Source organism: Stegodyphus dumicola, chromosome 5, assembly GCF_044657685.1.
Source record: "Stegodyphus dumicola isolate Sdum_Otavi_A_Nest chromosome 5, ASM4465768v1".
NCBI classification, from domain to species: domain Eukaryota; kingdom Metazoa; phylum Arthropoda; class Arachnida; order Araneae; family Eresidae; genus Stegodyphus; species Stegodyphus dumicola.
In genome coordinates, this window is record NC_140772.1 from 221,049,469 (window position 1) to 221,076,034 (window position 26,566).

General features: G+C 33.9%; 1 protein-coding gene across 2 annotated transcripts in view; it reads left to right on the forward strand.

Annotated features, from left to right (window-relative positions):
* The window catches only part of Tmtc2 (Transmembrane O-mannosyltransferase targeting cadherins 2), a 635,056-nt gene that overhangs the window by 565,369 nt on the left and 43,121 nt on the right, over positions 1–26,566 (forward strand). For both annotated transcript variants that reach the window (XM_085817680.1, XM_085817679.1), the window contains 3 exons: positions 1,863–2,820; positions 19,203–19,317; positions 21,986–22,071. In XM_085817680.1, the coding sequence (XP_085673806.1) occupies positions 1,863–2,820; positions 19,203–19,317; positions 21,986–22,071 (1,159 nt within the window). The remainder of the gene's footprint in view (positions 1–1,862; positions 2,821–19,202; positions 19,318–21,985; positions 22,072–26,566) is intronic.

Below are 26,566 nucleotides of genomic sequence, written 5' to 3' on the forward strand. Positions count from 1 at the left end.
AATGAATTTCAAGGGCCTTTTTTTTGCACACAGACTTACCAATGTTCAGGATTATCCCGGATTAATAGTTACCATTCTGACACTTCGTTTTAAAAATATGGTGTTGACTAAGAAACATATCATTAATGCCACCTTACTGCCACATGCCTCCCAACCAGTAAAGTGGTTAGCGTCGCTGACTGCCGTGACGAAGAGCCCAGGTTTGAATCCCGGAGATTGCAAATGTATAGTGTCCGTGCGGCGTGGGGGCACTCTAAATATGCGGCGAGCCGAAAGTCATCTCGAGATGTTGGTGGTAGGTGAAGAAAATCAAAATTGGAGGCGGAATTGAGCTAAATCACACTGCCACCTGTGTTCAAGGCAGTTGCCAATGACAGGCGTAAACTGGTTCTCCTTGGCACGAGGAGTTTCGTGTGCTTGGGCTGACTATATGTGCGACATGTGAGCATTAGGAATATCAACAACAACAACTGTCACATTTTCTGAAAAGTTATTAAAAATTCAACTCGAAGTATAATATCATAAAAAATTTATTTTCTTCATTACCCTATTATGATTAGAATAGTAATTTCCGAAAACAGTTATTCTCACTATACTATTTTAGTCATACATGTAGTACAACAAATAACTTTTTTTTTTTTTTTTTTTTTTTTTTTTTTTTTTTTTTTTTTTTAATACAGATCTGTTAAAAACTTTCAGTAGAGACAGAGTACACCTGGACGATGGAAAATCACATAGCAATGCATGGTCGGAAGCGCTTTCGTGACGCGGCAGTGACTGCACAAAGCACAGAAAAGGAAGGGCATGAAAGGTGTGACAAAACATGTTTTGTTATGTTTAGTACAGCATAAACCAAGAAATAAGAACAAAAACAAACAACAATAGTCATTAAAGAAGGTGTTCGAAATGACGACCCCGGACCGTGATACATGCATCACATCTCAGGCGCATGGAAGTTTTGCATCCGACATGGAAGATCGCATAGAAGACGCATGACGCACTGTTCCTGCAACACGGTCTGGGTCATTATTTTGAACACATTCTTTGATGACGATCGTCTGTTTATGTTCTTATTTCTTGGTTTACACTGCACTAAGCATAAATAAACATTCTCGCCTTCTTGTGTTTTGTGATGTTCTGGAATTTTGCGTTTCTCACACGTGCGCGTCTTTTTTATTGGCATTAACTAATGATATCACTGTGGTGTTCTTATCAATTGTGTTCATTAAGGAATAAAAATAGTTAATTTCATTGTAGCATTTTTCTTTCGTCTCCAGCTTATTGAACTATAACGAAGAAAATGTTTGCATAACTTTTAAAATGCTAAAAATAATCAAGTTTAATTAAACAACTATGAAGATCATATAAAGGCAAATTAACCCCCCTACCTCCAAATACACCATGACAAGTATACAGAACTTGCATCGCAAATCGGTAACCATGTGCGTGTTGAAATGAAACTAACTTCCTTTCCTAATTCTGAAACAAAATTAAAAGAGTATATTAATCTCTGTAATCGGGAAGATGAAATTCAGAAAAAGCACTGAAGAAATTATCGATTTAAATATATTTGCGAAGTGTCCAGACTAGCATCTTGAGTATAGAAAAGCAGGTTTCAAATATATTTCTAAAGTAAAATTACGACAAGAAAGGGAAAAAAAAAGTTATGGCATAAATATTAAAACTTTTTATTGTCCTTTCTTTTAAATAAGCTTCTTTAACTCATGTCCTGTCAATGTGTTTTTTCTCGTTCTTTATTATTAACTAATTTCAGAATGTTTCCTTTTATAGTAATTTCATCTTATTGTAGTTAATATTGTATTTTTTTGTCTGTTTGTATAATGTTTCTGATTTGTTTTCAGAAGAAATATCGGCCCCTCAGAGAAGGATTACTGCATTTAGGAGGAACAGCAGTCATTCTACTAGCCATGCGCTTCCACCTTATGGGCAGCAAGCCTCCTGACTTTGCGCCAGCTGACAATCCTGCTTCTGACAGTGATTCGTTTCTTACCAGAACTCTCACATTTCTCTACCTTCCCGCTTTCAACTTCTGGCTGCTACTGTGCCCTCGCTGGTTGAGTTTTGATTGGTCGATGGAATCCATACCACTTTTGACCAGTCCCTTGGATCCCAGAAACATTCTTAGTGCCTGCTTTTATGGGGCTAGTGTCCACTTCTTAGTATATCTTTCTCGGTCCCTGTCGTTGCAAAAGCCCAGTGCCTTGTCCGGCAGCTCTGGCTCATGCAGTTGCTCTTCCTCGTGCTGTAGTTGGAATCACAGACTTCAACTGGGGAAACACTATAACAACAAGAGCAACTCTAGCAACAGCAAGCATTTTACTAGTGCTATCAATAATAATAACAACAATAACAATTACTCCAATGGACATCATAGAGCGATGAATGGTACCAGCTTTACTAATAGTGCAAATGGTGGTTCTTCTCACCTGTGCCACACGGCAGCCAGTAGTGCGGACTGCCACTATTTCAATTCTCTGCACCACAACACAGACGCTGTGATAATGGCCACAAGTCTACTGGCCTTCCCCTTCGTGCCGGCCACGAACCTTTTCTTCTATGTTGGCTTTGTGGTTGCAGAGCGTGTACTGTACATACCCAGTATGGGGTTCTGCCTCCTTGTGGCAATAGGCTTGGACCAACTATACAGGAGGCAAGAAGGACTTCTCAGGAAGCGAGTTCTATTAAGTATTTTTTTGTGTCTCGTGTTCGTCATGTCGGTGCGTACCGTTCGTCGAAATAGAGACTGGTGGCATGAAGAGAATTTATATCGTTCAGGAATCCATATAAACCCACCTAAAGGTAAGAACATTTCATAGAAAGGAATTATGTAGTGTAAAGTTAATTTTTCAGACGTTTATTTGTTTACTTTTAGTACAGTAGTATCCCGCAAACTCGACTACCGATATCTCGACATTCCGTGTAACTCAACAACATTTTAGGAACTTTTTAAAGATATCTCTAGGCCAAACAAAGCAAAGATTACATACAGTAGATACATATAATTATTATTTATGCGTATGTCTTTTCTGTTCTATGCAAACATCTGAGTGTTCCTTTTTCTGTAAATTTTGCATTGTGCCATTAATTCTTCGAACTTCCTAAAAAATTTCAAGGAGTGTTGTAATACTGCCAACGCTGTTTCCTTCTAAACAAAGCTAAAATGGCAAGGCTAAAATAATGACCCATAGTTAAGGACTGAAGGCCGCTGAAGGATTGCTCCGTTATATGGAGGGGCAAGATGCATCTGGTATGGACATTCTGTTCTTCCGTCGCTTACGGGATGAAGCTACAGGACGACGGAATAAGTTTAAGAGACAATCTATCATCACACGATATTTTTCAACCAAGAACTACCAATAATTGTTCTTTATTTTTGTATGTAAGTTTGTAGAGACATTAGGATTTTTTGGAAGCAGAGGTGTTTGGTGCTTGGTGTATTTAATTATGGAAAAGCACACTAGGGCTATCTGCCTAAGGGGAGGGATGCCTTCGTGGAGGTTTTTCTAAGGGAAACTGGCTCGTATATTCGTTACACATGGGGAAAACCACGAAAACACCCATGCAGCCAGCCCGTTCGCGGGATTCGAACCTCGGACCGAACTACCAGTGTTCAGCGACTTTTACCGCTCGGCCGCTGGTGTGGGCTTGGAAGCAGAGGAAATGAAAAATTAGCAACGCCTTCGCCGGGAATCGGACTTCTGGAGTGCAGACCACCACACGACGAAGGCATGTCAAGAAGGCGGAAGAATTACCTTATATGCTCCCCTTTTCAAAATGCCACTGGGGTTTTTAGGGGACCCAGTGGCCAAATCCTGGGTGTGCAGAATCGTTATCCACCACTCTTTTAGTTCGGGTGCCCTTGGAAAGACATTAGGTATATTTGGAAGCAGGCAAGATGAAAAATGAGCAACGTCTTCGTCGAACCGCGGACCTTTGGAATACGCGTCCAGCGTGCAGACCACCACACCACGAAGGCATGCTAAGAAGGCGGGAGAAATACCTTATAAGTATTTTTATTCAATTATCTTAGGGTATTTGTTCTTTTATGACTCCTATTGTTCTAGACCCTAACATAAGAAAAATCAACATTAATTTAATTGTATGCTGTACTTTTCCGTGTCCAATATTGTGATACAAATGTCTAGAGTTAATACTAAGGGTTCTGAAAAACCACCCCTTATTCTGTAAAGCTCGACTTTTCCGAAAATCGGCAGTCTTTCAGTCCACATTATGTCCAGTTTGCGGGTCTCTACTGTATTTCAATATTATTGTGAAATATTAGAGTTTTGTGACAGAAACGAAATGCTTCAGTTACAACAAGCACCAAAACGTAAAATTTAATAGTTGATTAACTCTTGATTTATGAGAAATATTAGAGAAATATTCCAAATAAATAGCAAGAATTATGTTGTTGAAAATAACCATTTTGTTAAAGAACGTCAAAATTTTAAGTGGAAATATAAATTTCGCCATTTCAGCTGTTGAATGCGTATCACAAAGTAAAAAAAAGATTTTTATTGAATTGAAAAAAACTTAAAGAAGTTAAATTAGGCTTTTAAGAGAATTTTAATCAGACTTCCCATATGCTGAATAAGAACAGAAATTTTCTGTATTTTAATTTACACGTTTGTGTTAGGATTTTAACATCATCGAGTGACGTCATTTACCTTTGCTTAGCTTATATCTTGCTACTGATTTCGATATATAAATATTCTTTTACCGCAATTAAGAGAAGCGTTTAAGTTACAGAGTAGTTCTAAGGAATATATATGTATATGTTACCGTGAAAGACCGAAATTGTAGAATGTCGACTTTCACCGGAGAATGTCAACATTCACCAAATACGTCGGTGAAAGATCGAATATTGCATTACATTCTTGTACATTCGGACCCTCACAGGGGTATGTCGACAATCACAGATATGCTCTGGTGTAGGTCGATGAGAGAGGTCATAATAGTTAAGTTGTTGCAATAAATAAGATTTGAATCGCATAATCTAGTAAGATTTTATTAATATTATTTTATTTTCTCATTTAAAACGTACTGTATAATTAAGTAAGTTTTTAACTTCTATTATTTTCCTTTCTCATTTTGAATGTACTGTGTGTTTTAAGTTCTTATTTTAAGTCTCAAGTGCGTTTTTGCGTTTTTTCGCGACTGAATTACGGAGAAGAAAATATAATATTTTTATATGTTCATCATTCACCATTAGTGCATGATGAATGTCGACAGTTACCGATGTAAGTCAAAAATAAGAGTATTTGGAAAATACTATTTCGGGCATACACCAAGCGACTTGGTGATTGTTGACGTTCACCGGTGAAAGTCGACATTCTCCAGATTTCGGTATTTCACCGTAACATATTTTTACTAGAATTTTGCTGAAATTTGAAAAAGTTAAATCTAATGGAAATAATTAGGTTTCCAAAATGATTTTAAATATGCATTGTTTTTCATATGCAACTTAAAAGGGCTTTTATGTGTATTCCATTCTTAAAATTTGTTTATGACCTCTCAACGTTTTATTTATTAATTTATCTACATTAATACAATTTGCCATTAGTTTAGACATTGGACAAATGTAGACCAATTGAAGAAATTGTATAGCTATTTTAAGCAGTTTATACGATTTATATATATATTTTAAAACTGATTTATTTTCTCTCATCATTTTGTTTATCTTATTAACTTAGTATAGGGCAGCGATTCTCAACCGATGGTACGCATACCAGTGATGGTACGCAAGAGAAAAACCGGTGGTATGCAAAGAACAAAGTATTTTTAATCATTAAAATCAAACATATCGTGAAGGGAAAGAACAATTGATAGAAATTTTCTGTGATTGAAATCTAACTGAAGATTTCAAAAATAACATACTTGTTAACTTTAGGCTGAATGGAAAAAAGAATTTAAAAGCATTTCAAATAAAGCTATTAAATTTTTATACCCATTTTGCACAAGTGGATCCTAATTTACGGCTAAGTGAAATGTAACCAGACATAAAGAAATTGATCTCTCTTAAACAGGTCCAAAGTTCACACTAAATTTTAGAATTAAAGTATTATAACTTAAATTTTGATAATTAAAATGGTCACCAGTTTTTAATGTAATATTTTATGTATGCATATTTAATACAAATAGCCAATAGGTTGTGCAAATGGAAAAATATATTTTTTAAAATTTTTCTATTGAGAAATTGAAAATTAATCATTGTAAAATGTAGTTAGTGGTACTAACGTTTTTTAGTTTTTGTTTACCGCTGGTATAGGGTATATAAGTAAATAAGTATTAGGACTACATTATACTTTTAGTCACCCATGTAGTGACTTTCACTATAATATATATATATATATACTTAAAGAATCTAATCTACTTAAAGTTAAAAGTAAATTGGAGTTAAAGCAAGGAATTCCTCAGAAATATTAATAATTGCAATCGTGAAAAAGAGGTTTATCAATCGTGAAAAAGAGGTTTATCAATATCAAAAGCAAATCAAAATTAAAATAAGAATTCACAGTAGTATAAACTCTAAAAATAAATTTGAAAGTGCAAAAGGGAAAAATATGCAAGATAATAACTTAGCATTCGTTGCCCAGACGGTATAATGGTTAGGGAAGCCTACTGCGGTACTGAAAGGCCCAAGTTCGAATCCTGGAGAAAGCATTGGTGTTTGTAACTGTATTGTGTCTGTGCGGCATGTTGGCATTCTAAATATGCAGCGAGCCGAAAGTCCTCTCGGAAGATTGGTGGTAGAGAAAGAGGAGTGGGAGACCTCCGGTGCTGTCCTTCAAAATTGGGATGAAAGTATCAGTCCAACCTCCTTGAAGCTTTGGCAACCATTCTTCCATGAAATTCGTGGACAAGACAACAGAATCTATATGAAAATTTTAATTATTACTTTTGGGATATATATCTGACTTCAGAATAATCGTCATGAACATCTACTTAATGCTAAAGAATAAATTCTTCTTGCTTTGCATTTAAAATAAGATTCGAATTTTGTAGTCATGGGAACTTTACGCATGCGCATATTTATAAAGAAAGCTAAAAAAACATTTTCTAAAGTACATCTTTGTTAATTAAATTATCCGTTGAATCACTTTACCAGTTGAATCATCATCAATTAAATTATCCGTTGAATCACTTTACGCATGCGCATGATTATAAAAAAGTTAAAAAAACACTTTCTGAAATACACTTCTGTTAATTAAATCATCATTGAAATAAAAATTATGAAGCTAATATGTAAAGTCCGACAACTAAGTTCATTATGCAAAAGATCAGAAGAAAAGAAAGCAATTCTTAACCTGATTTGTTATTATTTGTCAAATTATCCTTATTGCTATTTACTTTGAAATAATTCAAAGCAGAATGACATGCAATAAAAGCAATCTATGTTTCCTTTACAAATAAATGTTACTGACAAAGCAATAATATCACTTGTCATTTCGAGGAATATTAGCTATGAATTTAAGTCGTCGTAATTTTCCTCCTCTTCCGGTTGCATGACTGCGATTTACTTCTACTTGAATATGTATTAAACTTGCAATCAACTTCTGCAGTTATTGCTATTCATAAATCTTCCAACGGTTGCAATGATCAGAATTTCTACTAAACATCACATCTCGAAGCAGTCCCTTCACTAGTAGAGTCATTTATTTTTCTGCAACTGAGTACATTTTCCAGAAAGAGCAATTTGCTTAATGTTGGTGAGAGCATTAGTATAATGCTTATCACGGTATTTTATCGCCGGCATCTCCTACCATTATGTGAAATACTTAGGATCAGAATTAAATATTCAGCCTTTTTCGAGGCATTTTTCTGAAATAAGCACTGTAAAAAATAACCTTCATTAGTTTTAAACGCTCGCTAAGCTCTTTTTCTTCATGGAAAAAAAAAAAAAAAAAAGTTAATGTAGTGGGTTAAAGTTTTCTTCTTCCTTCTCCACTAAAGGAAAAAGCGGTGGCTAAAATATCACAGATGTTTGGAGTTTAAAAGTGGTGGAAATTTTGTTAAGAATCAAAAATTGCTTTTTCTAATGGGTTGTTGTGGTTTTTATCTATGATACAGAGCTTAATTTCTATAAAGTAAAAATACAAATTGCTTTTTTTATGATGCTTTGCTTGGTATGTTAAGATTTAATTAACTTTTGCATAACTCTAATTATAATTTTTTTTTTAAAAAAAATTCAAGAATATTTCATGCGCTGTTCCTACAAGCGAAAAGTATTTAAGGAATTTATTAGTATTTTTATTCAAGAAATTCTCTATTATAATTTGCAAATTTCGTTGTATTATCAGCTTTTTTTTTTTTAATAATTGCGCGTGAGAAGAATTCAAAATTTCTCTTAAATGATTTATATTTGTTTCTGTTTATGATATAATTGTAATATTACATATGCATAGAAATTTTTAAGTCTGTATTACTTTTGATGTGTTAGGTATGGCATGTTTCCAAAGTTAAATTTAAAATGTTAAAGCATCATAAAAAAAGGGTCCTTCAATTTCATATCGAAAGTTTAAAAAAAGACCAACACAATCAAAAAAATATACATATAAAAATTTTCGCATCAAACATTGTCAACAAATGAACTGTTAAAAAAATGACAAAATATGCTGAAGTAAGGTAATCACTATTTTATTTATTTATTTATTTATTTGGACACGTACGATTGCCCCGTGTGCTACTCAAGTACAACACGGAGCTTACAAAAGTAAGTCAATTAAAATATTAAATACTGCATACATAAATAAAGCGAACAGAAACAGAGAACACTAGTGTAAACTTCACAGAAACAGTTAAGTTCACTGTCTATGTCACACGAAAATATTTCAAATTGTTTTGCAAGCATAATCTAGGGCCATCGAAAGTAGGGCAAGAAAAAATTAAATCTTGAGGTAATTTTGTTGAATACTCAAATAAATTATTTGACCTTAGTTTGAAACTAAACAGGTAATTTTGCAAATTTACTGTGACCAGATAAAAACTGATATACTTTAAAATTAAGAAAGAGGAAAGACTAGGAATACAGTTTATGGCAATGATTCTCAACCGGTGGTACACAAGAGAAAAATAGGTGGTACAAAAAGAAACAAAGTATTTTTAACTATTAAATTAAAAAATTAATTACCCCAAAGTCCTGTTTAAGATTTTCCTCCAACACACGTAATTTTATGCTATTTGAGCTTTGTTCAAGATCAATAGCCGCTTGTAGATTTTGCCAAAATAATCCGTTTCATTTTCACAAATATTCTTTTAGCCATAGACATAACAAAATTAGTCATAAATGATGATTTTAAAAGCAGTAGTAGAAATAGATGTTGTGCTTAATAGGATATCAAAATAAGTTCCAAATAAACCAAGCCACGTACAGGCAGGATATACATAGCTTTAACTTATCTTCGAGAACATTCCCGAGGAAAAACGCTAAGAATGCGTTCAAGAAAGTTCTCGCTCCGTGTACGGCATATCCCCAAATCTGACCGATTTCGCGCCAAATCTGGAAACCCTGCCTTTCCCTGCTACTTTCTGGCAATCCTAACCCCGCTTTGCGTGAAAGTTATCTCACCGCAGTTGGGCATATCGCAACAATATTCACAACTTTGGCAAATGGTTATAATTATTTACAAGCAACAGTAACCGCCTAGAATTACTGTATTTCTGTAGGACTTCAATCCTCAACACAAGCACGAATGCACAATCCAGATCAATGCATTTAATAAATGAGTAGATTATTGTTGCAATAATGGAGGACTTATTTTATTTCAGTTTTAATTTCTTAGTACTTAAGCAAAAAATTACTCGACAAAAACTATGTATAAAATTACAATAATAATATCGCTATATACGTCATCAAATCAGTTACCTAAATGCATTCTTGATCTTTATTTGACACTTTAATGAAAGAGCCAAAATGTTTTGGTAAAGTGCCAACGTGTGCAGCATTGTCAAGATCTGACGGGTCCTTGCAAAGATTAAGAATCTTTTTACGCTTGAGGATAATTCTCCTATTTTATTTCTCGCATTTTAATATTGCACTCACAGTAGTAGTTACAGTTAAAACGCACTGTAATTACTCTGTAATTGAAATATCACTTAATCAAATTAGTTCATTTTTTAAATGTTAACCTAAATTGCAGTTATAAGGTTTTATATACTCTTAATACAAAAGCAGACATATTCATCTCGCTAAAAATATTGCATTACATCTGCAATCCGTTTTGCTTCGTTTAAATTCATTTGCATATTCTAGAAAGATGTAAGGCGCTTGAAAGCAAGAGAATAAATTCAAATCAGGACTTTTACTTAAGATAAAAGCTGCTTTTGATTTTCAATAAAAGAGCCTGAAAGCTTTTATATTTTATATTATATCCAAAGGGCCTTTTTTGTCATTTACACATACATACACGTTTCGAGAGCATTTGGGCTGGTAATATTTAAAAACAGCATATCTTTAGAATTTCTGTTAGGCAGTCTCGCGCTCTGGATATAAAAATATTTTATTCCGTACAATGTGTTGCCACTGCTCGCTTTGAAATCGTCGATTTTCTTAATCAAAATTTCGTTAATGTTTAAAAAATAGGAAACATATAATAAATTCGAAATTCAGGATTCGGGCTACCAGGTGCTTACGTTATTGAAAATTTGATTTCTCTAGATATCGTTGTTTTTTCACAATGCGAGAGGGAAGCATACATACATTCATGCGGATTCTTCATTATTTAACTTCTCTAAACATAATACAGGGCGACAATATTTGCTGCCAACAATTTGAAAAGTGATACAGCCATTTATAGTGATTCAAGGCAAAATGCTGTTTCGAGACTAATAGCCCTTCTGGGCTAAAGAGGTCTTTTTTTTAAATCATTTAATTTTTTTTAAAAAAGAAAGCATTTTATAAAATTGTAGAGACATTAGGTATTTTTGACGCGGGAGATGTGAAAAATGAGCAATGCCCTCGACGGAACTCGAACCACGGAGCTCTCAAATACGCGCTGAGCGTGCTGACCACTATACCACGAAGGCATGCTAAGGAGGCGGGAGAAATACCTTATATACTCCCCCTTTCAAAGGGCGACTGGGGATTAGTTAAACCAATCATCAAATCCTGGTGGTGCAAAATCATCATCCACCACCATTTTTAGTTCAGGCGCCACTGTAGAGACATTAGGATATTTTGAAGCAGGAGAGTAATGCCCTCGCCGGGACTCGAACCTCGGACCTCTCGATACACGCCGAGCATACTGACCATTGCACCACGAAGGCATGCTAAGAAGAAGGGAGAACTACCTTATAACATGATATAAAAGAAATTATTTTAGTTTCCAGTACAGAATTTGACATGTTATTGATTGACATGATTTAAAATTTTAAGTTATTTTTACTGTTGTTTTATCAATGGGAAGGCAAGGTCTTTAAAAAACTCTTCCAAATTTCTTCGAGAAAAATTCAATCTCCTCAGAATATATTTCTGAATATAGGTAATACTTACCGCGTTTCAAATGTAAGAAATAATTACAAATCTATTCATCATAAATAAACTTCGATGCATTAAACTTTGAAGCTAAAATTAAGGATAAATGGAGATTGCTTCATTTGCATAGTAAAAAGGGCACTCAACTTTCGTGAAAAGTTTTACATTCTGTTATCGATCCTTAGAAATGCATTTTAAGTTCGTCGTTTCCTATATTAATATTCAAAATAAATGCATTATGCTGAATTTCTTCTCTCCTGTTTTTTGAAGCTTGTTTAATAAGATACTAAATTAAAGCAAGAATTTCACGCTTCATAAAGTTGCATAAAAAATACAAGATTAAGACAAATCTATGCAATCAGGCTGTGAGTATTTTTTTTATTTTTGTAATTCGGTAAATTCGGATAAGGAAAAAAAAAATGAAAACAAAAATCTGGAGCTGCTGAATTTTCTTGCTTAGTTATTTTTTCTCATGAATATGTAGATATAGCGGGAGATGAAAAAGGCTACGACATTAACTTCATGTATTTAATATACATCACTAGAATTTTTAATCATCCAAGTTTGGCCTTAAAGTAAGCTAGCGCAGCAATTTTTGCATATTTCGTTCCTTAAATGCATCACGATATGCATCGAAATAGTGGCTTTTTCTTAGAATCGAGATAATTTCGAATATTCATGGAAGCACGCCAGGAATATTTTAGGAAAGACATTTAAATTGGTTCTTCTGCTCATGGAGATGACTCAGTGTACAGTTATTTTGGTATTGTTTGTCGGAAAGCCTTCGTTAAAAAAAGATTGAAATAATGAGTCTAGAAATGGGAGAATTTTGGAATACTAAATTGGTCGTTCCTGATGGATTCTGGAAAGGATAACAAAATCAGAAGCGGAACTCTCGAGTTTCCAATTTAACTTACGCTTGGAGAATGCACGTTCACGCACGATTCGCTGTAAATCCGCTAGATTAGAAAAATAAAACAGAGAAAAGGGAATATTGGATCATGGAACGTCTAAGACGAGAAATGGCGCGAGAAAATTTATCAGGCGGAGAAACTGGCTGTTTCGGATTCTTGTTTATATTATTACTCTTTAGAAATCTGTAGAGTCATTATATTATTTTGATGCAGGAGACATAAAAAATGTCCAAATCCCTCGCCGGGGCTCGAACCTGGACCTCTCGAATACGCGTATAGTACGCTATCAGAGAGGAGGGAGAAAATACTTCCCTTTTAAAGGGCGATTCGGGATTAGGGGACGCAATCGCAAAATAATAGTCATGAAGAATCATCATCCACCATCTTTTAGTTCGGGCGCCATTATAGAGTCATTAGGTTATTTTTGAAGGTCGACAAGTGAAAAATGAGCAATGCCCTTGCCGTAACTAGAACCTAGACCTCTCGAATATAGGCTCCCAGAGTGCTACCGTTACGCCGCGAAAGCATGCAGAAAGAAGGGAGAAAATATCTTATAAATCAAAACAAAAGAGTTAACAAAGTTTACGTCGAACAAATGAAACAATGTAATTAGTCTGAATAATGGTTTAATTCAACCGCTTTCGAAAATATTTGAACAACATCTGACGTGACATCTGTACGTACGGACATAATAACGAACTGTTTTCTTACCAAAAAGGGTTGTAAATGGATTTAAAATAGATTTAGAAGATATTTTTTTGACGTCTGTATGTACGTATGTACGTACGTATGTATGCATCTCGTATAACTCAACATCGAGTAGTCGTAGAAGGTTGAAAATTTCATATAGGACTGTTATAAAATGCAGTTGTGCTGCACCCTTTTTCATTGCTATCGGCTGCACCAATCGTATATATATATATGTATATTCCCACTCTGCTACCTGGCTCTGTGACCTTAGAGTTTTTTTTTTTTTTTTTTTTTTTTTAAGTTTTTGTTCTTACATGTTGGTAAATTGTGCACTTTCTGCTTTAAAAGTGATTGAATTATGTGGTTTTCATGTTCCGTTTAAGGTTTTTATGCCTTTAGTTAATCTGCATGCAATGGTTGTAGAACTATCAACAATTAAAAAGTTTAAGTGGCGAGTTAAGCCTAATGAATCTCCCTTTGTTTACATTTGAAACTCGGTGGAATAGTGAATTAAGTCTGTTTCTGCATCTTCAATGAATTTTTGCCGAGTGGAAGTAAAACGAAACTTTCAGTTATGTGCACCGAAAAATCTGCTTTCTTGCACGGTCGCCGAACTGCTTGTTTTTGCGTAGGAACTAAAATTTTAATTATAATTTTTTTTATTAAAATGCTTTAACTGTATTTGGTATTTTATGTTTTCGAGTATTTTACAATTTTTGATGACGCTATTTTAAGTTTTATGTATTCTAGCCTCGTGGCGAAGTGAGAACTGAATTGATTGAATGAGCAATGTATCTCCAATGAAATTCGAGGAAATAAGTTTAAATGAATTGCAGCAATTTCATATTTTGTAAAACTTTAAGAAACTTTTGTTCACAAACTCAGCGATTTAAAAGCGAGCAATGGCAACGCTTCAAGCGCGCAAAACTGTGCGGAAATTCTAAAGATAGGCTCATTTTAAAATTATTTTGCGGTATTGCTGTTAAACTGAATTTTATGGTTTAAATGGAAGAATAGGATATTTAATAACTAAAGATTATAAGGTATTTCTTTCGCTTTTTTAGCGAGCCTAGAGTGGTCTGCACGCTCAGCGCGTAATTAAGAGATCCGCGGTTCGATTCCCGGCGAAGGCGTTGGTAATTTTTCATCTTGAGTGCTTCCGAAAATACCTAATGTCTGTACAGGGTAACACACAAAATGTTACAAAAGCGCCGCTTTGGTGTATATATATATTATTTTTACTTATTTTTATAATACTGAAAATCAGAATAATGCATGCCAGATTTTGTGACGCATATTCCTATTGCACTTCTTAATAATTTACTGATAGTTATAGCCTGTGATATTAACTGGAAATACTATTAGAAGACTATTCTGTACGCAATAAATTTCATATCTTTTACATGTGTTGATGGTTAAAACTTTTACTCTTGTTAGTTATTGAACATTACCGGAATAAATCAAAAATTTCCTAACACATGAATGATTGAGTCATTCAGACTGAAGGATGCTGGAAATTACTGCGAGTTTCGCACGTTTAAGCACACAATCAGACTTTGTCTGAAACGCTTAGAAACTTGGCAGCATTTCTTTAGGAAAATAAATGAAAGAGTTATACTTTTTTAAAACGGTCATTTGAATGTAACAGCATCATTTTAACTAAACAATAAGAAGGCTTCTTCGCATCGAATCGCAACAGTAAGTGTGAAAGAAGAATCAAGCACCCAGCGATTAAGATCTTCGTGGCTGGATCTCCGAGATAATTAAAGGATATATCCCGAAATATTACATAATTCCTTTCAAATATAATTTATTAGTTGAACGTCATCGGAATAGATATTAGTTCAGACTTAAATATTATACGTACTAATCAAACGTAAAGCTGGCGACGCCGCAAATAGTTTCCGCCTCGAGAATACAGAATAGCCCTTCATTTTTAAATACAACCTTGACCTTACTGGATGTTACGAGAGAGAAGGAGATTCGTGACCTATCGTAGCGAGGGATAACTGCGTGTAATAGTGCAACGCGTAGGTCTGGTTCAGGTATAAAACAAATGAAAATATGTTTGATGAGTGTGCTACGTGAAAAATGGCACTTCATCTCCAGAATAGCTTCTGTATAGTCTTGCCGCACAACAGGAATCTAATATTCAGACGTAATTATCTGAACTTAACGGAACAAGAGAATGAATGCTTAGAGAAAGTTTACTTGGGAAGATTGCAGAGTGGAATCGCTGTTTTAAGGCGAGCCTTGTTAATTGCCATTGCAGTAGCTATTGCTATTTACTATCACAATACTGCACCTGGTCCTCGCCTGCCGTATTATATCACAAATCTCTTATTTTCCGTAAAACGGAATAACGTAGAGGCCACATTTGGAAATGAATGTTTACCTTGCAGGGATTTATATTTATTTTAAATAACCAATTTTGTTAAATTTGTTATTCTTTCCTATAAGCCTTCATTCCCCTATAATCCTTGGCCCACCAGCGGCCGAGCGGTAACGTCGCTGAACACTGGTAGTTCGGTCCGAGGTTGGAATCCCGCGAACGAGCTGGCTGCATGGGTGTTTTCGTGGTTTTCCCCATGTGTAACGTGTATACGAGCCAGTTTCCCTTAAAAAGTCCTCCACGAAGGCATCCCTCCCTTAAGGCAGGTAGCCCTCGAGTGCTTTGTCGTAATCTAATAAACCGAACCAAACCCCTATAATCCTTAATAAGGTTTCATTCCCATATAATCCTTAATAAGCTTTCATTCTCCTAAATCCTTCATACTATCCAATACTATTAGAAAAAGTAATTTCCAAAACTTCACCTATTTTATTGTTTTCTACATATCAGTTTGTAAGCTATTTTATTTAGTTTAGTTTTATAGCAGTTATTTTAATTTTGAAACTCTTTCCTAGCAATTCTTGTTTACACTTACAACTCCCTAAGGGAATGAGGTTTTAGAATCGCGTTGAATGCAAATGAGTTAGAAGAAGTATTTAAGGAAGGTTCAGCTAACTTAGACAGAGAGTGCTAGGAGTCATGAGTAGCGCGTGTTTGCCTTCTGGCTAAGTCACTCTTGAAGCTGTTACTCTTGGCCATATATAACGTGCCTTTTGATATTCCACGGCTAGTTTAATTTAAGGGCCAACTACGTTAGATAATTGTGTTTAGCTTCGGCTAAGTCCGGTTTAGTTAATTATAAATTAATTTCTTATTTCTTATTCTGAGTATAAATTCGAGAAGAGGCTTTGTTGTAAGCCCGAGAAGGGGCCGACTGTTATTCTTTTTTGAGTAAAATAAAAGGGTATTTTAACCTTTCTCGAGTCTACGTCTTAGTTGTGTTGAACTCAGCGATAAGTCTTTACATAGTTCACTAAGTTCCTCGAAGTTCATCTTAGACAAAAGGAGCCAGGAAGCATACGTGTTCCCTAAACTGTATGTCTGAGAGTGAGAAATACAAATAATTATAAATTTAATCTTCTTCATGCATTGTATGCAATTAGTAAAATTTTGAGGTATTACTTATAAAGGAAGTTTTTTTATTTATGGTAAGGAAGAGTTGTAGCTGTAAAAACCAGCGAATTGATTTTACGCAAAGAAGCATTGAAAATTCAGTGACTCTTAATTAAAGTACCACTTGAGCAAAGAATTAATTATTCTTAGTTAATCTCTTACATCATCAATCATGTACTCCTAATTAATCTAATGGATTATTCACCGGGCAGAAAGACTTCACTGTAATGCATTATTTCCGGTTTCTTTGTTTTACGTTGTTTAAAAGAAGTATTCAAAAGTTTTTACGCGTTGGATGCATTTTGATTAAAAACTGATACATTTTATATTTATTCAGAAGAATTAAAAAGACTGTTGAAATTTGTAATTAAAAGTGCCTCTATCATTCATTGCAATAAAAATGTTTCACGATTACGCCTAAGCTTGCTTTGTTTTAAAAAAACTAACGCTAAAGTAAGTGCCAGCCTGTAAATGTTCAATCAAACAAACTGAAGCATATTTAAGGAATTTTTTGAGCAAATTCGTGAGGAATGACAATGTTAAATATGCTAAGCAATATTCGTATACCATTCGTTTAAGAATCTTCAGTTTACGCTTATTTCACTATTGTACAGGGTGCCCCACTCGAAAAAGGCCCCGGGAAAAGTGTGATAAAAATCTTATAACAGAAGGAAATGAAACCAAATTTTTGCAAAACATGGCTTTATGTCTGAGTATGCATTAGAAGCCTTTATGTCTGAAGAAACGTGCCTTTATGGCACGTTATATTAAATGGATATTTCCATTGAAATAATTCCAAAAGTTTTCGCAATTACAGTGCTCCCTTTACTTCGTACAAGGAAGTAAGAAAGTCTACATGTTTTTATTTTATTTTTTTATCATTTATTAGACTTTTGAAGCAATTATAAGTTTTGGTGTTCGAATACCACATCATGTGGTTGTTTATAGAGAAAAAAAAATTCTACTTGTTTTCAAAATTATTATTTCTTGTAATTCGTGAGCTAAGCATCATACGTCAACCCACAGGAATAAAAATAAAAATTTGACTGTCAGACACTCTATAGGTATACCTTGCTTAAGTACAGATATACCGTATATTCCTACTAAACAATATAACGCGCACTTTTAACACCAAAAATATGACCAAAATTTACGAGTGCGCGTTGTACATGGAATACAAAAATGATAGATTAAAAATATGGAAGAAATCAGCATACAAAAGATACATTTCTACATGCACTTATGCTGCTTATTTAAAAGAAATGACATACCTTTTGAACTTGAAAACTTTTCATTGTCGGACAACATGAAAAGTCCGTTATCCGTTATATCTTCACACATCATCGCTTTCTGTTTCATCTTCCCCATTATTCTTACTCTGATTCAAAAATGAATAATTACCACCCGTTCCGACTTTCACCGACACCAAAACATCCTTGCTGCAGCACGATTTACATTTTCTTTCTCAAACTGAATGACTTTGCATTTGAAAGCAGAACTATGTTATTTCGTTTGTCAGGAGCCATATTACTACTAAAATGAACTCCATATCAACTGTATTTCGATGTTGACTTCAAAATCATGGCTTCAAATGAGTATAGAAAGAGAAAACGTCTGAATTCTAATTCAACGAATTCTTTCGGGTTAAAAGTGAATTATTACTCCAAATTATATTACTCTTTTCTAAAATCACCTGTAGGGTTTTTAAAAGCAGCTTTTTTTTTTTTCAGCATTCTTTTGTACATTTGCATTGAATACAATTCACCCTCTTTGCAGGAATATTTACTCCCTCAAGCATTTTACCCACACACATATTGTTACAAATATCGCTTGTCAGTTCGGTATACCACTCTTCGAAAGGCTAGGACAAATCTTCGAATAAATGACCTCAAAAGATAACAGCATTGCACACGTATCCTTTATGTTTCTTCGTTAAGAATTAGGTGCGCGCTATACGACGAATATACCTAAAAATTAAAAAAAATATAGCTGGAAATTATAGATGCGCTTGCGAGCTATATTATGCTGTAAAATACGGTAAATCAGAGCAATAATTAGCTTTTCTGCCACATTAGTATTAACCGCGCAAAGTCTCTTAAAAAGGACTGAAAAAATCCAGTGTCGAAGGTATGGTAATGTAAGGAGTAGAAGCAATCCATGCATGGAATCTTGAAGGTTCTCACAAAGATGTGGTAGGTCAAGAATATATCATACACTTATTTTCTCAGTTCGATTGATGTACCTTAAGTAACAATCACAATAATCTGAACCTATAAATGAGCGTTACAGCAAAATATTTTGTATGGTATAATTTATACATTGTAAGAAATAGAATTTTGCAACCCATCAAATCTGCTTCTAAAATTTGAAACATCATATAAATACGTAAACTGTGCATGTAAAAGAAAAGTATATCGAAATTATCTGTATGTTGTAAGAAAGTTCTTTTGTACGATATTAATCTTTTTGAGATGTTAAAAAGTAGAAGACATAAATATTACAGTATTTTTTCAGTAATTGCAATGATATTGTCTTTCTGTATTTTTACTAACCCATTTTATGTGTCGTATCTTATATCATGTTCTTTTCTTCTACATAGCATACGGGAATTTAGCCAACATATTGAGTTCACAAGGTAAAAAAGGGGAGGCGGAATGGGCATACAAAAAGGCTCTTACCTACCGATCCAACATGGCGGACGTCCACTACAACCTGTAAGTGTAATACTTCCTAATCATCGATTTTTTTATTAAATTGTTTCTATGAATTGTAAGTTTTATCTTTTCTCATCTTCGAGATACAAAAGCAATCATACGATGTTTTGTCCATTTACTTATAGCTTATATGTAACTGTAAGTTACTTATAGTTTATACAGTTTTCCACGGCTCAAAAATTATCACCAAGTTAAAAAAAAAAAATGAATGACATGATAGTCAACCAGTAATTTTTCAGTCTTTGTTTTGAGTCCTTAAAAATGATACCGTAAGACAATTATATAATTCTATGTAGTAGTGATTTAGAACAATCAGGATAAAAATTTATTTCTGAAGCTTATACCTTGCAGTGCTTCAGTCGTTATTTTCAATTTTCAGCAGATTTTAGCAAACTTATCTACTAATTTTTCATTAGAGTTTCATGTTTCAAATACTGCAAATACCCTATAAATTACGTCTAATTTATATGTTTTTAACAACAAAATGAAAGATAAAGTTAATTATCTGATTGTGTAATTTTTATTTTACTCTATTTATTTAAATTTTGTAACTTCTTTATTAAGATGTCCCCCGTATAAGCTTGGACATATTTGAAGCTTGCACGGCATAGAATGAGAGATTCATTTTGCCAATTACTGATTTAAATTAACGGAATTATAAAACTGATTTAAAATTGCACGGATTTAGAAGAGATTTTTTTCATTTCGTCTGTACGTACGTATGTAGGTATGTATCTGGCCTAACTCAAAAACAAGTAGCCTCAGAACGTTGACATTTTGTATATAGGACTGCTATAATATGTAGTTGTGCACCTTGTACTTTGGTTGCAATCAGCAGCACCAAAAGTATGTAAATATTGTATATATATATATATATATACCGACTTTGTTACTCGACTCCGTGAACTCAGTCTTTTTTTATTCTTATATGTTGGTAAATTTTGCAATTTTTGCTTTAAAAATGATTGAATTAGGTTGTTCTTACCTTGCGGTTAAGTTTTTATGACTTTAGTTAATCTCCATTCATTGTTGTATAATTATCAACAATTTAAAAGTTGTTTAAGTGCGGCTAAGCCTAATTTTTGTTTACGATAGCAGCCATATTTGTTTACATTTGAAACTTAGCAGAATGCTGAATTCAGTTTCTTGACCTTCCAAAAATCATCCAATCATGTGGGGTTTTGTAGAGAAAAAACCAATTCTACTACTTTTGAAAATTATTGTTTCTTATAATTCGTGAACTGAACATCATACGTGAACTCAGAGAAATAAAAATAAAAATTAGGCTATCAGACATTGTATGTGTATACCTCATGTAAGTAGAGATATATTTCACACATTTTTTTGGTGAGTGGGACTAAAAGTAAACTTTCACTTTTGGTGCACCGAAAAATATGTCTTCTTGCCTGCCGACCGAATTTTTTGCGTAGAAACTCTAAATTTAATTGTATAATTTTTCCAAAGTTGTTTTAACTGTATTTGTTGTTTTATATTTGTCTATATTTTTCAATTTTTAATAAAGATATGGTTTTATGGACTTTTGTCTTGCCGCGAAATTAATTGAATGAGAAATATATCTAAAGAAAGTCGAGAAGTAAGTTTAAATGAAATGCAGCAAAAATTGCGTATAATTTAATATTCCGTACAAGGAAGTCATGTGGTGTACGCATCAGATTTTTTTAATTTAGAAAAGAGGACAGTGAGGAAGGCAATTACATCCTATGTAAATGCTGCATTGTTTGCATTTGTACATTTCATATTTTGTTAGTATGACTTCTGATGAAAAATGAAAAAAAAAGTGGTTCCAATTGTATTTTCATCTGCTTTATGGTAAAATTTGTATTCACTACACTTTGTAGTGCAACAGCAAAAATTATAAGATGGCCGAATAATGGTGTCTTTAGTAATCTAAAGCTGCTTTTCTTAATCCTGCAGATGGAATTAAATAAAAATAATATCTAGTACCTAAGTACGTGCATTTTAATATTTTTCTTTCTGATGCAGCCCCTCTCTTTTTTCGTGTTGTTGCCAAAAACTTAATTCATAGCTCTTCAGTATATTTCTCTCACCTTTTCTGGCAGCTCGAAATACATATGTATGAGGGGGCGTCGGTTTAGTTCGCGCTATAAAAGAGTCCTTTGTAGTGTAACAATAATTTATTAACAGGTTTAAGTTAGATACGGACATTATATTCAGCTTTAAGAAAATTACAGAGCAAGAATCTGATACAAGCTATCAGGTTCATCACTAGGCTTTTACTGAAGTATTTCTCTGGCTACTCACCAGAGGGCACCCTTGTTACTACAGTTAGTCCAACAGATTATATTAGCAGCAGAGTTTATATTAAAGGATTGGTTGCGTATGTTAATTAATTTGAATTTCCCATGAATGGAAGCAATTGGCCATTTAACATAGACACTTCCTGATAAAAGCTAATGAATCGCATCTGTGGTCTAATTAATTATTTAATTGGAAAGATTTTGAACATGAGGTGATTCCTTGCCTCTATATTAAGCTCATAATTATAATTAATCATTTAATTTTATTCCTTAGAAACTTTTACCTGAATTATAACAGAAGTCCTGCAACTGGTAACTAAAAATATTTTCTATTCTAAAATATGCTCAAAAATTAAAATTATATTTTCTTTTTTCATCTTTTATTTTAGTGGCATACTGCAGCAGGAACAAGGGCGTTATGAAGAAGCCTTACAAAGCTACAAATTAGCAATACAATTCCGTCCCAGACTGGCAAGTGAGTATCAGTTTATCCTAAGAATCGAAAACATAAAACCAGAAAGTATATATGTTTCTAGAAATTTCGTGAAACTATATTCATTTAAATATTTTGAATATTTTAAATTTTGCTTAAAGAAATTAGCTAAATAGTTTAGCAATAGTTACGAAAATTACTATAGCAACTGAGGTTTTGCTTGCAAGTTTCTGATTGCTCTCTTATTCATTGAGGTTTTGATTACAAGGTTTCATTTTAAACTCTTCAGACACATCATTCTTGGATATAGGCAATTTTCGAACATTTCCTCTCCAGTGATGGGTCAAGATTCAGTGCACAGACTAATTTTCGACGAGTTCTCACCTACAGATAGGTTGGAGCCCGCTATCATCCCTCCAGCTTAAAGAAATAACCGCTTTGATGGAAATGGTTACTTTGTTGTGGGAGGAAAAAGTACGACACTACGTATCTTTGATGCGAGCAATGTTACAGCTCAGCGTTTTAGGGTTTAATTTGGTGAAGCTTATGTGAAGCTTTTCCTGACAGCTGTTTGAGGGAACTTTTATAGATGATAACAAGAAGGCAAGAAGAGTTAAATTGAAGCACGAATTTCTGGAGAACGAGAGTATTTTCAGTGTGTCGCCAACGCAGTCACCGGACCTAAATCTTGTTCAGAAATACGCTCGTGTGCAAAATTAAGTCTATTTTTACGAAACGTATTGGAGCAAAGGTGCTTATTAGGCCAACGGAGAATTGTGCAAATATTTATAGACGAATGCTTAACACGTACGTGTTTGTGGAGCAGTAATTGCGAAGGAATATAAGCACACGCGAGTTTTTCGGCGATTTGTGTACTCGTATTCCTTCACGCCATTCGCCGTGTTTATCGCAAGAGTTGGGTAAATTTCATAAGGTTTCACGTTAAATGAGTAGCCACGAACGTGTGGATGACAAAATGAGATGGTGAATTGTCCACAGATTGGAGTCAATTACAAGCCTCTAATCGACCGACAATCACAAGCGCAGGGGGTTACAGAGCTTAGGGTAACGCCAAATGTCCTCTTCAGTTTGTAGAAAAAGTTTCAGGTCACTGAATTCATATGCGGAAGACCTGGATAAGGTCACTCATGATCTACAAACACGAATGAGAATCTTTATTGGCACTTTCATAGCCACAACAAATCTTTGCTGCAGCTTTACAGCTCTCGTATGAGCTGTATGCTGCCCTTGGAACCCGAATTTCACAGTCCAAAGGCTTCATAAGTTAGGGTTGGATACCAGAAGAGCCACTGTTCCCGTCTCGCTCACTGTAGTACACAAGAGAGCGCGTTCAGCATGGTGCAGACAACATGCGCCTTGGAACAGACTTCAGTGAAGCCCGGTGCATTTTGCAGATGAGTCACAATTCAGCCTGGACACTGATTTTCGGCGTACCTGAATCTGGAAAGAACCTGTAATATGATACTAACCCTTCCTTATGAGGGAAAAGGGTCATTACGGTGGTGGAGGTGTAATGGTTTGTGTAGGCATTATGTTGGACTGCTGCATACCTCTACATATGTTTGACAAAGTTTTCCTGAGTGATACAGGGAGGAGATCTTACAGCCCTATGTTTGACTTTTCAGGAGCGCAGCTGGTCTTAGGTTCTTGCTAATGGACGACAAAGCTTGTCCGCATATGGCTGAGCTGGTTTTCTGGAAAATGAGGATATTCGCCGCATGGATTGGTTAGCTAGATCTCCTGACCTTAACTCTATACAGCATGTCGAGGACGCTCTTGGGAGAGCAATTTTATCTTGCTTTCTTCCTCCGAGAACCATCTGGGAGTTGAAAACTGCCTTGCTGCAGGAATGGGTTCGATTGCCACAGGAACTCTTCAACTGCCCCCAATACAGTATGCTGTCACGCAGCGCGAGCTGTTTGGCTATAAGAGGATTTCATACTTCCTTTAAAAGCAAGAATCTTATGGGTATGCTGACCCAACCTATGGTAAACACCGTCATTGGTATAAGGGTATATTGTGAGACATGCAAAACTGTGCGAGATGGTCACTTACTTATTAACCAGACCATTCAGAAATATGTGTTATATTTTAGCCGTTTTATTTTTCATTTTGAAAAACATTTATCCGATGTAGTATACGGATATTTTTAAGTGTCTCATAGCATTGCTCATCTATACAAAATTTCCTTACAAATAAACCAATTATTTTTCGAGATATATATCACGTGTTTTGTGTTCATAACCTTAACTTTGTACGCCAGTATGTGTTGTGTTAATTTCCCACAGAAAGAGCTGCATGAAGATTTCTCTTCTTCGACAGGTATTCTTTCAGTCTTTCCGTCATATCTAATTAACTAATTATGCCTACGTTTATCCTAAATAGTAGTGTCATTGTTCTTTAGGTGCATTAACGGCTAAAATGAATTAGGCTTATTTTCTTGAATAAATCCTGATTTATTAGTATATTTTTCAGCAGTATTTTTTGTGTATATTTTATCACTGCATTTTGCAGTTACTGTTTTGTTAAGAAAAAGGAGAGCGTCTGAAAGTTTTCAAAATGTTAAAAAATGGAATATCTTTCTACTTTTTAAATTTTTATAATAAAATAATATTATTAATTTTACAAGTAAGAGAAATAATCTAATTATTTATGAAGCATAGATTTAATTAAATTAGATTGCAAGTATAATTATCTAAAAATGAAATACTCGTGCTATGTTCATTGCGAATAATAATTTTTTTGGTGTGATAGCTTTCATTTACCTCTCTGTTATAAATTTCCAAAGCATTTTCAATCAATTTCGAAAGGAAAAAAGATCATAATAATTAATTTTTAAATCAATTGATAATCTTTGGGCATCTTCCATTCATTAATTTTTAAAATACTTAGTTTATTTTATTTCGCTTTTAATAGACAGAGAACAATTAATAAATTGCTTTAAGAAACTCAGATTTTGTGTTAAGTAAGTGTAGGTTTTATACGCACACACGCATATATATATATATATTGCCAATATAAAGGTTGAATTTTGCAAAATTTTAAATTCAGTACTGGTGTTTCCTTACTTTTTATATTTTTCTCTTCATATTGTTTAAAAACTGTTTTTAATTAATCATTTTTCATATTAATCAACAGAGTAATTTAAATATGATCTACTTTGCTCCTGAAACCATTATAAGGTATTTTATCCCTCCTTTCTGTATGCCTTCGTGGTGTAACGATAGCACACTCGGCGCGTATTTGAGAGGTTCCGGTTCGAGTCCACGCTAAAGCATTGCTCCAAAATAACTTAATGACTCTACAACCATATATATTTCTTTCTGTACTTAACTACAAGAACTTGATTTTTCGATTTTAAACTATTTTTTTCATATATTTTGAAACACAAAAGAATAATACATGATTATTAAAAAATGCAATGTTTATGTATCATAAAAGTATGGCTTAAAATTCTACTGATATATACAATTCTCAATATTGAACTCTTTGATGCGCACGATGTTACTTTTATAATGTTTCAAATAAAAAACACACTAGAAACCGAATATTATGATCCTAGAAACAAATAATACATGAATTAAAAAAAATCTACTTTTGCCCATTGATCTGTGGGTGGTGGTCGCACTGTCAAACCAGCGCGCGTCTAGGACTTGAAAACTTACTAAGGTAACAGGGGAAAAAAACTTACCTTTTTCCCGTGCGCATCTCCAATAAATGAGGAAATTTGCGAATTTGTAAAATATGTGTTTAAGAATTGCATTATGTATACATTTTTTACATTATTTTACAAAGCAAATCGTCAGAAAAAAATGAGAAAATAAACATTCATATAATTTTTCTATAACAGTGAAAACATAAAGTACACAATAAGGACGTTCGAATAAATGGATAAAAAATCGGTAAAGATGAAAAAAAAAAAAAAAAAAAACTCAGTATTGTTTTTAAATATCAAGGAACAATTTTTTTTTTTTTTTTTTTTTTTTTTTTTTTTTTGTGTGTGTGTGTGTGTTCAAAGCGTGTTTTGTCTTTTTGGTACATTCATAAACCCACATTGCACGTTTCGCAAACGTATCTTGTTCTATGAGGTTTTTCCTTTGTGCTACAAAATAATAATTACATGTACTATATGTAATACTTTCTCTGTTGGCCTTGAGATATCTTAAAAAAAATTCCTAAAAGTTGTCGAATTGTACAGAATGTCGAGATATCGGGAGTCGAGTTTGCGGGACTCTGCTGTATTGATATATATATACAAAATCGAAATAGAAATTGAAAAGCTAACAAGTAATGTGACGTAAAACCTATTTTATTTGGTCTTAAAAATATTTTGCGCAAAATGCTGCAAAAATATGAAATAATAGGATTTTAGAAAGCTCACTAGAATATTTCTTCCTATTATATATATATATTTACGTGAGAACCTCAGTTACTGAATAAGTTGGCTTTAAGCGTGTAGAAACATATTTTATCATATAGCTATATGAATGCAAAGTAAATTAATCAAACAATCATA